General features: G+C 47.6%; 1 protein-coding gene across 3 annotated transcripts in view; it reads right to left on the bottom strand.

The window, feature by feature from the left end:
- LRMDA (leucine rich melanocyte differentiation associated) overlaps positions 1-8,966 on the bottom strand; it is a 1,103,079-nt gene extending 1,094,113 nt beyond the window's left edge. The window contains exons 1-2 of one of the 3 annotated variants that reach the window (XM_074382445.1): positions 8,195-8,966; positions 1,290-1,390 (exon numbers count right to left, since the gene is read on the bottom strand). In XM_074382445.1, the coding sequence (XP_074238546.1) occupies positions 1,290-1,390; positions 8,195-8,224 (131 nt within the window). In that variant the 5' untranslated portion in view covers positions 8,225-8,966. Of the gene's footprint in view, positions 1-1,289; positions 1,391-5,721; positions 8,144-8,194 lie in introns of those variants that run through there. The other 2 variants (XM_074382447.1, XM_074382446.1) reach the window with 2 other exon arrangements.
- Between the last annotated feature and the right edge of the window lie 5,398 nt (positions 8,967-14,364).

Here is a 14,364-nt window from a genome sequence, read left to right as displayed (position 1 = left end):
GTATTTACGTGGCTTTTGCTCATCGCTTGCACTACTTTGCAACTTGTCTGTTTCCACCTCTCCCAGATGCACACAACCCTTTAGGGGTAAGGAAGAATACACAGACAGCCGCCACTCTCCTTCCACCACAACCCTCAGGATGCCGCTTTCCAGGAGACAGCGCAGCTCCATGTGGCCACGTGCTCCTGACTGAGCAGCATCGGAGGAGTTCTGCTGGCTGACCTCAAACAAATCCTCTTCTCCCTCTCTGGTGCCTTCATACCCTGAGTTGTGTTCATTTTCCTTCACATTCCTAATTCCCAGGTATCATGACTCAGTGGTGGGAAATGAAGACTCGGAGGTCGACAGGCAGGAAAGTGCCTGGGCCCTGGAATGGAATTCAAGTTCTTCATCTCTCCTTTGATCCCAGGACAGTCTGTCCCACTCAGAAGGCAGCACAGCTATCAAGGAGGAAAAAACCCTGGGTGGCACCAGCCTGTTAGGAGGAAATGCAATGGCCTTGCCTGACGCCTGACTCCTGCTCTTATCCCACCAACACCTGCTTTCCAAGTACGTCTTATTTCTCTCCTCCAAGCCCCCAAACCAGGCACAAGGCATAACCTTTTAGGGAGAAAGGAAATAATCACCTATATTCTCCACCGGAATAATATACAAGATCACACTTACCTTTGCCAAGACTGGAACAGTTGTCAGAGGATATCCCTCCCATCCACCCCAAGCCAACAGTTTAAATTGCTTTGAAACACCATCTGGGAGAAATTATCGTCACAAATATTTAAAGCTCCAATTCATAAAAAGGCAAAAGAAAGAAAACACACACATACACACACCCTACTTGTGACTCAATGAGTGCTTTGGGACACGCGTTTATCCAAAAAAAAAAAAAAAAAAAAAAAAAAAAAAGCACACCTAGACACCCCAAAACACTCTTGCAGGTTCCATCTCATTCCTTCCCCAAGAGTGTTCTGACCTGTCTGCACAGGTATCTGTGAGAAATGAAGAAAACACAGTGAAAATATGACGGCCCTCTCATAGGAAATTGTGTGAAATGAATGAGGCTCCAAATGCTGGCTGCCTCTTCAGCAGCACACACACAAAAAAAGTCAGCCAAGGAATCACCGGACACAGTCACACCTTTGTGGTGTGATTCCGTGCATTTCAGAGCCTTGTGCTGAATAAAAGGACACCCTATGTAGAGCTGGAACATTTGACTTTTATCTGCCGGCCCTCAAGTACCCAGGAGGATTGGGCCTCCCAGGCCTGGCCTACATCTTGTGAAGGTTACATACCTCAGGAGGTTAAAGCTCAGATCAAGCCTCTTTGCGAAATGTCCACAGTCCCTGCCAAGGTGCTCTGGAATTTCTCTGCAGTCCTGGCCTATGTAGGACACCTGGAAATTAAATGGAACAGAAACAATGTGGTAAACGGAAACCACCCAGCTGCTCCCAACCCTGAAATTACCGATCCAGTGATCGCTTCCGCAACTTGAAACGCATGTTTCTCACACACAGAAAGGCCACATTTGTGACTGTTTTCCTGATCAAATCAGCTTTGGGGGCTCCAAGGACTCCACCAACAGCTCCCCTTTCCTGGTGCAGTTAACATGATGGAGACTAATCCCAGGACAATGGAAATTGGACTAAAATGGGCCAGATTCAGGTGTCCGAAAGAAACTTGATTATCAGGGCATGTTGATATAACCGCAACAATCATCCTCTCACTCAGGGGCCTTTGCAACAGCTGTCCCTCCGCCCCTTCTTCTCCCTCTCCTCCACCCCCCCCCAGTACCCTGGTATGCACATTACTCCATAAAAGACACAGCAGATTCACCTACCAGCTTTCAACTTTTAGGGTGCTGGAAAAAACAGGGTTGGAAAAGAAAACCTCCCCAGACCAACAATCCCATCCAATTGCCACTGTATACAAAATGCCCTCCATACCCAAACAAAGCTGATCTGAAGGCAATTAGGGCAACAATGTGTGGTCCTCCTCCAGAAGACCTCTGGCAACCAGTCCCACTCTGCGCACAAAGCTGTTCCTTAGGCATTCTTCTGTTTAGTTCAGGTTATTAAGTACCCGTATGTGCCCAAATATTAAAAGGCTCAACTGAACTGAATCTGAACTGATTCCAGAACTGATGCCTGGGAGGTCAGTGGGCTTTCTCACTACCCTAATCACTCAGTTTTTGGAACCCATTTTTACAGACAGCAATCTGTGGGCAGACTAGCAACTAATCCCTAAACCATAAAACAAATCCACGGGACCAGCTGACCAATGGGCCACAGTGCATGCTGTTTCCCTAAAATACAACATGCTCAACCCCCAGGTAGAAATTCAAGCCCAACACACGGCTACAACCTTCTTCTGGTTTCCCTACAAATCACATTCTTCCACACATACAGACACAGAGGTCTTAGAATGAGAGAGAGAGAGATTCCCCAGGAGGGTGTTTCCTCAGGGAAACAAGACTATGGCGGCCGTCTTAGATCCTCAGACACTAGGTTCACCCATGTGAACTACCAATATCCAACCTTTTTTTTTTTTTTTTTTTTTTTTTGAGACGGAGTTTCGCCCTTGTTACCCAGGCTGGAGTGCAATGGCGCGATCTCGGCTCACCGCAACCTCCGCCTCCTGGGCTCAGGCAATTCTCCTGCCTCAGCCTCCTGAGTAGCTGGGATTACAGGCACGTGCCACCATGCCCAGCTAATTTTTTGCACTTTTAGTAGAGACAGGGTTTCACCATGTTGACCAGGATGGTCTCGATCTCTCGACCTCGTGATCCACCCGCCTCGGCCTCCCAAAGGGCTGGGATATCCAACCATTTTAGAACCACAAAATAGCCTTTCACATGGTTCAACCTAATACAAGCCACACTGAACACTGACACCCTCAACATCTCCAGTCATCTCTCAACCTTCTTCTATCCATGAGTACAAACTGCCGACGATGCAATCTCCTGTATCCACTCTCCTCCAGTCGCTTCATTCTAGGAGGAGAGAAAATAAGGAGAAAGGACAGAAACATAGTTGACAGCAACAAAGTAATTTTGACTCAAGAAGTTACAGGCTAAAAAATAAAGGACTCTAAGCTCAATCTAGCAATCTCCCTCTTTCTACCTGGTACCCATCTTTCGCCTCAGTTCCTCCAGAATTAAGTTCTGCTTCCAAGCTAAAACAGAAATCATAGGCCAAAGAGAGACTGAGGATATAAGGCCCAAGTCTATCTGGGGACTTCGATTTCCCTCAGGATCTCTGCTCAATCAGCAGCTTCTTCTGTATTGTTCATTCACAATGAACCCCAGGCTCATGGTGCTCACCAGAAAATCCATCCCATTCACCCCGGCCTGCATCACTATCCTGTATGTATTATCAATCAAGACTTCTGTAATATATATAGCAGAGATGTTGTGTTTTAGATGCAGAAACTGAGCTCCTTCTTCTTGGAATGACCAAGGACTAAATCTAGCAGAGACCCAGCTTGTCAAAACTTATATTTTATACAAGGAAACTAAGACTCCAGAGGCCTGCCCAGCACAACACAGCTTCTTAGTGATAGAGCTCAGATCAAGTCCTATACCATAAGTAAGGGCTTCAAACTTGGGGGCCGTGGAGTGCTTACAAATCCACATGTGGGTGTGGGATTTCTCTCTCTCTCTTTTTTTTAAGAGATGGGGTCTCACTGTGTTGCTCAGGCTGATCTCGAACTCTAGACTCAAGCAATCCCCCTGCCTCAGCCTCCCAAAGTAGCTGAAATTGCAGGTAAAGCCACCATGTCAGGCAGACACAGGTTTTCTTTCTTTTTTCATTCTTTCTTCCCCCCCGCCCCCCTGCCAAGACAACATCTCACTCTGTCGCCCAGGCTGGAATACAATGGCGTGGTCTCAGCTCACTGCAACCACCGTCTCCCAGGTTCAGGTGATTCTCCTGCCTCAGCCTTTCAAGCAGCTGGAATTACAGATGCCCGCCAACATGCCTGGCTAATTTTTATATTTTTAGTAGAGATGGGGTTTCACCATATTGGCCTGGCTGGTCTCAAACTCCTGACCTTGTGATGTGCCCACCTCAGCCTCCCAAAGTGCTAGGATTACAGGCATAAGCCACTGCACCCCATCAAGTTTTCTTGATCAACAAATGCCAATGGTGCATCTATCATCATGTTTTGGCTTCAAAATGAGTCTTCTGAACTGAAAGGGCAAGAACTTCTTTCATGGTGTTACGCTGAGGACCCAAGAAGAGTGTTAGAGCCTGGGAAAAGAGAGGGGTATTGGCTTCCCTTTTCCTTCTGTAGGAGTCCCCTTCAGAGAGGAAACAGGAGCACCAAGGAGAGCTATCATCACGAAGCATTTGGATCACTCACAACATCTGATGAGACTTTCAGCAGCCTGTTTCATTACATGGTCTTAACTATACAACATCCCAGGAAGACTAAGAAAAATACAACTTGTTCTCATTCCACAAAGATGAAGACCAAGTCTCAAAAGTTTAGCACGAGGACCAACCTGATAAGTAATCTGCATGCTTAGACAACCCCTGTGGTAAACTAGAAGCTTTCAGAGATGTGAATTAAGCCGACCAGGCTGAAGGGCTCAAATCGGCTGGAAAAGTCTTAAAAGCAGCAAGCAGCCACTGCCAGGCATTGCAGGCAACACTCAAAACTAGAAAAAAAAAAAAGACTTAAGAAGTACTTCTGAGGGAAGACATCACCTCTCAGGATGTCAGGAAGCTTCTTAGAGCAAGGACCACCTACTGTAAGATTCAAGGCCAGAAGAGCCAAACCAAAAATAGTTTGCTTCTTCAGCAAAAGGGAGACGGGGTATAGAGATTAATAGATCTTAAATGGCACAGGAGCAAGAGCTATCTAGAGCACCATTGCATTACCTTTATTTAGACTGCCTTGAGGAACAAAGAATTGAACTTATAATTTCTCTATTTTCTATAATTTGTACCCTAAGACTTCTACCCTGTGTGGAATGATAACAGGAAGGGACACCACTGCCCAGCAAATGAAAATAAGTTAAAGACCCCCACAGAAAGGAAAACTACAAAGGGAAAGGAGTGTGTCTGGAAGGGGTCCTCACCCATATACACACTCAATCCCTCTGAGCAGAAGCTGCGGAAAATGACCAAACCGCAGAAGACTGCAGCTTTCATTTTGCGCTGGGACTCTCTGGCTCCCAGGGCACTTCTGGAGATGATGAGCTTGTCAGCAGCGAGATGTTGAGATTATATTATGATGCCTGCTCCTAACCAGGGGTGGGAGATCCTCCATTTTAAATCTGTAATACTGAGCTGGGCATAGTGGCACACACCTGTACTCACAGCTACTCAGGAGGCTGGGACGGGAAGACTGCTTGAACTCAGGAGTTCAAGGCTGCATTGAGCTGTGATCACGTCACTGCATGTCAGCCAGGGCAACAGAGCAAGACCTTATCATTCATTCATAAATAAATAAGTGAATGTGTGGTACTGGAAGCTGTCAGAGCAGAAACAGCCATAGGTCCAAGTCTGATTCCTGGTACTGCTACAACTAGCTGTGTTGTCATGGATGAGTCACTATCTTCAAGTCTGTTTCCTCTTCTGCAACTGGATTAACACTAACTGCCTCCAAAGGTGTTAAGAATAAAATAAAAAAACAACATTTATTAAATGCCTATCATGGCCTTTTTATCTATTCAATCCTCATGAACAGCCCCATGTGTATTATTGTGCCTATTGTACTTACAGGAATGTGATGAGCTAACATATTAAAAGCACACAACACCGTCCTTGGCACCCAGTGGTCACTCTGTTAAACAGCTGTTGAATCATACTACTATCCCCACAGAAGGGATTCGTTATTCCAGTATCTCTTGGGTCCAAGATTTCAGTGCCCAAATTCCAAGTTTCTATTTGTGTCTACAATCGTATTGTCATGAGCTAGAGGAAAAAGAAGAAAAACGACTTAATGCTGAACATAAATGATGCACTCAAGCCAAGAGAAGCCAAATGAAGTCAGATCCGTGGCAAATGAAAAGACTTTTATAGAGAAAAGCAATAGGGAGACTGCACCATCACCAAGCATGGGGCATCACAGGCCTGCAGAGCTCCTAAAAACCAACTCCACAGCAGTCAGCCCACAGTGGCATTAAAAGCAGTGACCTAACTTCAGGTGAAGCAGCATTCATCTCATTAAATTGTTTAATTGTATAGGGTTTTTTCCTTTGCACTTAAACCATCCCTTTATTGGGGATTTTTAGGTCTCTAGATATGGAAAAGTTGTATCTGGCTTTATGTTTTTATATTTGAGTAACATTGTACTAAAAACTATATTCATACTATGGGCTCATGGGAAGTTAAAGAAGAATCTACTAAAGACTGACAAGCACTGTTCCATGCTACCCACATTCAAGGTGCTACCTCTTATAATGGCGCAGCCATTAGAAATCGCTGGGAGCAGAATACCAAAAACAACACCACACAAATCCACTAACCTGGGCAGTTTGGGAAACAGAGCACTAAGACTCCAGGGGAATTTTCCCAACCTACCTTCTTAGCTCCTCCTCAGGCAACTCCATCCTTCTAAAATGGTCCCCAAGGGCCTAAAATGTCTCACCACTTCCATGAATGCCCTTGGGCTATCTGGAGTAGGCTAAGAACAGGGGTGCAGTAAAGATCAAATCTAGGAAACAGAAGAGCAAAGGGAAAGGAAGCACAGGAAAGCGCTCAGCACCGTGAACTTGCAGCAAGGTACACCTGGAGAATATCACATCTGAAAATGCAGAGACCTAGGGTCTGGGGGGCAGGGAACTCTCCTTCTTAGGCAGATACTCCTAGAGAAAGAAGAGGCCCTCTTGTCCAGCCGCTCCATCTAGGCAGTAATATTAACTCCCAGGGGAAAAAAAAAAGCCCCTTTCCCCGCTGGCTGAACAAGACTGGTCATTTTTAATATCTCAGCAAGCTGGTAGCTCCCTGGTCTGCTCACTTGTGAACTCTGGTCTTTCTCCAGCTCTCTCCTCCCAGGCTATGGGTCAAGGGACAGAGCCAGCATTGCTAGGCAACTGTTAAATGAGGGGTGTGCAGAGATAATGGAAAGTCTAATTTCCAACAATGCCTGGCATGGCGCCTGGCACACAGTAGGCACTCAATAAATATATGTACCTGATGAAACGACAGAACTCTGGAAAAGAAAACAGGCAGCGGCCAGTTTAATGGGCAGCACAGTTGGCCCTCACTGCATCTGTAGGAGCTATGAAAGCCCCCAAAACCTTCTCCAGGGAGGAATCATTCCCTTCCGCCCAAAGTAATCCCGAAATCCCATTATGCCTGACACTACCTGCCTTAGACAGTCCAGGAGGAGAGCTTCAAAAACTCAGAACTTTGTCTCCAGGGTGTGCAGGGGAAGGTGGGAAGTAAGAGGGCTCTGGCTTCATCAGAGAGTAGAGAAAAAGTTCAAGACAGAGACCTGGCTTTTCCCGCAAGTAAGACACCTGGTCCCAGCGTGGCTGAGTCCATCCCTCCAGCAATGACTTTAAATACGTGAGGCTTCACTACAGCGATGAAAGCACGTGAGGCTGGGTGTCTGGCACCCAGGTTTGAAACTGGAGTGTTCATCAGACCCCTGTTCAAGAAATCGGGTGTGGAAACAGAACCGGAGGTCGGTGGCCTTCCACCAGCCTTTGGTAAGGAGCCTAGGGCTATGGCGTGGCCCATCCAGCGCAGGGCCCACCAGCACCCACGTCTCCAGAGATGTGCTGGGACACTTCGGTGGCCCTAGGCACTTTTGCCTTCGTAAGCCCCTTCCTCCACTTACAACTAAGTAAATTTGTATGTTACAACTGCATTGGTATAAAGATGACTATCAGTGTGATTTATCAAAATGGATTCTTCGACCAAGTTTTTAAAACTCAGATTATGAAATTGGAATATTTTGTGTGGGCCCCCAAAAGTACCAGGGCCCTCAGCATTGTGCCCACTGGGCCTGCTCAGTGAGGCGCTAAGGGGAGAGGGAGCTCGAAGGATCGCGGGGGTGTTCTTCCCGCACAGCCGGGGGTCTGTCTTCGACACACTAGGGCGAGCCTGAGCACCTGACACCCGCTGTAGATGCAGCCCCCTGAGGCAGGGACAGGGGTGTCTAGGCCCTGGGGAGCCCCTGAGCCCCGCCGTCCCTCCCCACACGTTCTGCACCCGGGGCGGAGGCGGGGCTGGCCGGGACTTACTTGAGTTCCACTGACTACGAGCCCGGCCATGGCGGCCAGGACGCGGGCGCGCGGCACGGAGCGCGGGGGCGCGGCGGCGGCGGCGGCTGGGAGCGCTGCAGGAGAGCGCGGCGGGCGTGCAGTTCCGCGCTGGGCAGTCAGCTGACCTGGCGGAAGCCGGAGGAGCTGGCCGGCCGCGGGAACTTCAGCTCCGCCGCGCGCTGCAGCCGCCGCCCCTCGGCCGGGCCCCCGCGCGAGGGAGCTACGGCCGCCCGCGGCAACAGGTGGCCCTCGGCGCCGTGCGCCACGACGGCTGCCCGGCTCCCCGCGCCGCTCTCTCCCCCGGGTGTCCGCGGGCCCAACACTCCATGCCCACAACTTGATCGCGTTGGTCTGGGCCAAGCCCGGGGTGGGGGGATTCCTATCAGGGGCTATCAGGGGCGCTCCATCTGAGCCGTTAGCGGTAGCCAGCCGGGCCTTTCCTGCATTTCACAATCTGCGTTACGTAAGGGCCCTCAGCTGCAGCGACGAGGAGCCGCTGGAGAGGGGGAAAGTCAGAAGGTTGAAGGACAGAGTTTCCATTTGTAGGAGGGGAGAAGGACTGGCGGGGGGTTGAATTTCCCTATAAATAAAACGCTAGCTTGGCTAAAAGCATCCCACCCTTTCCCTGTGGACTCTAGGAATTGACAATAATAAACACTGGGGAAGGATAATTGGCTGGTGACCCCAAATATCGAGCTTCTCTTATTCTCCTGCTCCTCAGAGGGAGAAATTTGTGAGGCTTAAAGTCATCAGTGGCATCATTCGCTGTTCCCCACCCACTGCATCCCCATCTGGAAGAGGTGGTCATGGGCCTCCTGTCTGGATGAAAGGAGGCCCAGTGGGCAGGTAACTCCCTAAACCCATGCCTGTTCTTCTCTGGAAGGATCCAGATTTTCTCCTCGCCTATTCTTGCCTCCAAGCCCAGGATGAACTACCTGATATCAGCTGGTTGTCATCTTCCACTCCTACTGCAGCTGAGAGCCAGCCCAGCCTTACCTAGCCTCTCTACCCTCCTACTTTAATTCCAGTGGGTATAGGCACCTCTCAAACAGAGAAGGGAAAATTGAGTCCTGACATGCTGGATCCTGATCTCACACACACTGCAGGTGCCTCAACTCGGTAGGCCTATTCCTAATTGCAGTTCCCCACCTCCACAGGGGGCGATATTCACAGGGCTTTGAATTCACTTTCCCCGGCGTCTGGCACTTAGAAGCCCCTGGTTCTGCAGCTGATGATGACAGTCATGATCGTGGTTAAACATTTTGTGGCTGGCATCGTCTCTCAGACAGCGCTGGTCCTAACACATTGTTAGGTGGGCCCTTGTCAGCATTCTGATGAGCATTGTTGATCTCGGAGAGTTGACCTTCCTGCCCTCTCTCAGCTGGGAGGAGCAGATTCTGTAGAGTGGAGCAGTAAGAATGTGTTTACTTTGGGGGATTCCAGGAAATGCTGCAAGGAAAGGTCCTACAGGCCAAAAAAGAAAGCTTACCTTCCACAGATAAGGGGATCAAAGGGAACCTTCCCAGGCCTGCTGCCCCAAGGACCAGCTCCCCCACCGCCTCCTCCCTCCTTCTCTGCTGGACGCACCCTCTCTGGTCCATTGTCCACTTTTGTCTGCTTTTCCTGCCTGAAAAAGAGGAAGTGGGCCGGGGGCCCAGCCAGCAGCTCTGCCCTCAGAACCTTTCAGTTCAGCTTTCCTAGAAGGGCTTTGACAGATAGAAGCGGACTTGCAGAAACAGGCCCAAGTCTACTCAAAGGTGAAATTGGAGACTGGGTCTCCCTTCCCCGACCAGAAGGGGGTTAGTGAAGGTCATCTCATCCATCCCCCTGCCTCCATACACAGCTGGGTTGTCTGCGTGTAAGCTGTTCTGCAGAAACTACCAATGTCACCAAAGTGGGCCGGCATCTTTCCCCCGTTCCACACCCTCTCCATACTGTTGCCTCCTCCACATAGCCCCAGGGCAACCATTTTAAAAGGCCAATTTGATCCGACCTAAAATCTTTCAATGGCTCCTAATCAACTAATGATTAATACAGTCCAGAATCTCTAGTATATCTCTGAAGATCTCTTATAGTCCCATCAAGCCTTACCTCTTCAGCCACCTCTCCCACCTCTCCTGTCCTCTAGCTGGCTCTACAGAAGCTGTTAGTTTAGGCTGGAAATGCTTCCCCACCCACTGCTGTGTCTGCTCGGTGAACACATCAAGAAGACCAGTTGACAGTTCGGGGAAGGATCATCTGCAGAGGTCACAAAAATTAAGATCAGGATAGCTCTGTTTGAGGGGGGCTTTAGTGTTGGAACTATAAACTGATAATAATAGCTATTGAAAGTTCTTGAGCAGAGTAGTTGTCTACTAGGGCTGCTGTAACAAAATGCCTAACAAGCTGGGTGCTTATAAACAATAGAAATTTATTTTTCACAGTTCTGGAGGCTGGGAAGCCAAAGATCACTGCACTCACAATTTGGTGTGTGATGAGGGCCCACTTTCTGGTTCCTACCTAGACAATGGCCTTGTTGCTGTGTCCTCAGATGGCAGAAGGGACAAGCTAGCTCTTGCGGGCCTCATTCATAATCGTACTAATCCCATTCCTGAGGGCTCCACACCAATGATCTAATCACATCCGCCCCAAGGCTCTACCTCCTAAGACCTTAAAGGTTATGATTTCAACATGTGAATTTGGGAGGGACACAAACATTCAGACTGTAACAGAAGTAATTTCCTAAATGTTACTGGGGGAAGGGCACCAGCAGGAACAAACTGAATTTACCTGTCCTTACTCCTCAGCTTTTGGAATTAGTCTTCAGAATAGAAGAACAAGGAGAAAGATGAAGAAAAAGGGGAATAGAAGGAACAGAAGGAGGAAGTGGGGGAAACAGAGAGAGGAAAAATGGAAAAGAAAAAAAATCTGTGTCCCTGGACCAAGGAAGATTGGAAGCCGGGAGGGGGACATCGTTCTACCTCCTCATCACCATTTGGAACAAAAAGGAACATTAAACAGAAATAGTAAAGTTCTTCTGTGATGTATCCCTCCCTTGGGGAGGGGAGAGAGTAAAAAAATAAACACTGAGATAAGACTGACCCAGGAGCTAGGCAAATAATTCCTCTGGAATACAATGAGTTTACAAGAGTAAACATAGAGTCCTGAACACAGCTCTTTCTGCCCCAGCTCCAGGAGCACTGAGGTAAAAGATGGGCTTACTCAGTCACGGCCCCCTCGCCCCATTCCATAACTAATTAATTGAAAGTAAGCTGCGAGCTTCCTATCCTGCCACATCTTACTTCACAGCCACTGTGGGGACATCCATGACTAATAGACATGCTCAGACCTGTGCACAGACATTTGCAGCACTGTGTCAACAAGAAGTGCTGTCACTGTGATCCTGTTTTCTGAACCCCAAATTGAAGCATGTAGCCCAGCTTGTACAAGGGCACTGAGGAGGACCACAAAACAGAAAGTTCAAATCCAGCCTATGCCGACCACCCTGGGCCTGTGAATTCTGGAGCTCTGACGGGCACATGGAGAGCAACGAGGTTCAACACATACAACTGGACATTCCCTTATCGCCCTTGATGAAGAGGGCAATATTTTACTCCTACTGTCATATTGTTATTATTATTCTGCTTTGGCAGAAGAGGCCCTTTGCCTCGAGTCCTTCCTCCATCACATTCCTGGGGACAAAGAGGAAGATCCTGTTTATTTCCAATCAAGGGAGTTGATTCTGGGGTCGGCCAGAACCAGCGAAACAGGAACTGATTCCTTAAATCTCCCAACTCAGCATGAGCTGCTGAGAGAAGAACAGAGCCAGTTAACGAAGTTTTGTTAGCATTCCTAACTATCCTTAGCTGCATTTCTCTTCAGCCTGGCCTCATTTCTTTCAGGCCCAGCCCCTGGGCAGGTTAAGATGGTTGCTGCTGTAATTAATCATGCCCCGGGCTCTAGTTCAGACTTACCACATTCTGATTTCAATTAAAAAAAAAAAAAAGGGCGGGGTGTCTGCTTATGAAATGTTCTTTGTTGCTGAAGCAGCCCCCTTTCAGCCTAAAGGAAAAAGTCTAGGAAGTGCAGAAAAGGAGAGGTTTCCAGGGCCCTCTCCAAAGTACTTGCACATATGTGAGGGGATTGAGGATGATCTGTGCTCCAAAGCCCCTTCAGTATCCCCCAATCAGAACAAACTGAATTTTAAAAATATATATATTCAACACCATCATAATATCTAGCATGTGTTCATCCCATAAATGTTAATTTATATTTATTATTTACAATTATAATAATTATTTTTACTATTCTCAGTGCCTCTAGTTTTCCTTCTCTCTTTTTTTTTTGAGACAGGGTCCCAGCCTAGAGTACAGTGGTGCAATCACAGCTCACTACAGCCTCGACCTCCCAGCTCAGGTGATCCTCCAGCCTCACCCTTCCTAGTAGCTGGGACTACAGGTACACACCACCACGCCTGGCCAAATTTTTTTGAATTTTTTTGTAGAGATGGGATTTTGCCATGTTGTCCAGGCTGGTCTTAAACTCCAGGGGTCAAGTGACCCATCCACCTCAGCCTCCCAAAGTACTGGGGTTACAGGCATGAGCCACCGCACCTGGCTGTTTTCCTTCCCTTTAGGTCTTAAAAGGTTTTTTTGTTGCTTCTCTGTTAAAATGCAAACAACAGGACTGAGCATGGTGGCTCATACCTGTAATCCAGTACTGAGACCAGCCTGGGCAACAGAGTACTCTTTTGCTACAAAAATTAAAATAAAATGCAAACATTAGCTGGGCTTGGAGAATGGAGTGGGTTTGAGGAAGGTAGGGGTGGGAAAGGAGCTTTTGCTTTTCACTCCATTTCTTCTGTGATTTTGGTAACATGCATAAACTACTTTTATAATTAAAAATAAAAAAGGAGGAGATTGGCACAGGATAGAGAGAATCTACCATGAAAACTACTGTCTGCTAATCTCTTAATACTTTTTAAACAAATCCTGAAATATTTCCCAATTTACCTGGAACTCACCGTGATTGTAAGTCCTTGGCTGGGCTCGGGAGGCCGGTCCTCTCTAACTTAGAGGTGGGGGGGCTCACATTGGACTTTCAGGAGGGAAAGAGAACCCACCGACTGTCTATTTCCAGTGGGCGCACCTTTCCAGAATCCCAACTTGACTTGAAGAGGTTCTGCCACTTGGAAGTTTGGGAAGGGCTCCTCCCACCCTCATTAAAATACGGAGAACTTGGTCAGTTCAGTAAGGTGCTCCTCTGGCATCTATATTTTTCTTAAATACTCCCAAAGTAATTTGGATTTATGATCATCCAAAACTCACGGCTGTAGAAATCATCTACCCCAATTACTGATGAGGGAAACTGAGGCTTAAAGGGCAGAAGGGACTTGATCAAGGTCACCCAGCAAATGAGCAGGTGACCCCAGGCCAGAAAAGAAAACAGGACTCCTCCTATGTCCCACTAAAAACAGGATAAGGAGGCTGGGAGGAGCACCTGAAAGATGCCATTTCACATCTAATCGCTTCTTGTCACGTTGCAACCATTTTCCTCATATGGAGCCTCATGCTGATGGATCAGAAATAACATTTTGAAAGTTATATCTGCAAGGAAATGGCTATTAATGTTCTTCCTCTCCTTTTAGAGTGCTGAGGAATACATATTAATTTTCTCTCTACTTATATTGCCTATTTGCAAATTGTATTCACTACCCAGTGCTCCAATTTGTCCTACCCCTGAAGAGATTATGATGAATAAATGTGTTCCTGGAAATAAAGTAAAAAATTTGTCACCGAGATTTATTTTTATAATTATTTACAGGAATTATTTTAGAATATATATGGGGGGGCAATAATAATAATGTGCACATGAGGGTTCTGGTGCGATTACCAATATTAATTCTGTGTCTTTTCCTACTTCTCCGAAAGAAGCCCAGGCTCTCTTCACAGCTGTGAACCTGGGGCTAAGCAGTGTCAAGTGCACCTGCTACCACCAGTGCCAGAGGCTGAGGGCCAGATGAAGGTTGATCCTGCTGGAGCCTTGTGGTGGGTGGTGCCCTGGCCTAGGAGAGCTGGGTTCGAGGACTAGCTTTGCTACAAACTTTCTGGGCGCTCACGGATGAATCCTTTCACTCCTAAGGTCCTCAGTTTCCTCAAATGCAAACTAAC

This window comes from Saimiri boliviensis, chromosome 12 (genome assembly GCF_048565385.1).
Source record: "Saimiri boliviensis isolate mSaiBol1 chromosome 12, mSaiBol1.pri, whole genome shotgun sequence".
NCBI lineage: Eukaryota > Metazoa > Chordata > Mammalia > Primates > Cebidae > Saimiri > Saimiri boliviensis.
Note: the sequence above shows the minus strand (reverse complement) of the source record. Positions and strands in the feature narration are given on the sequence as shown.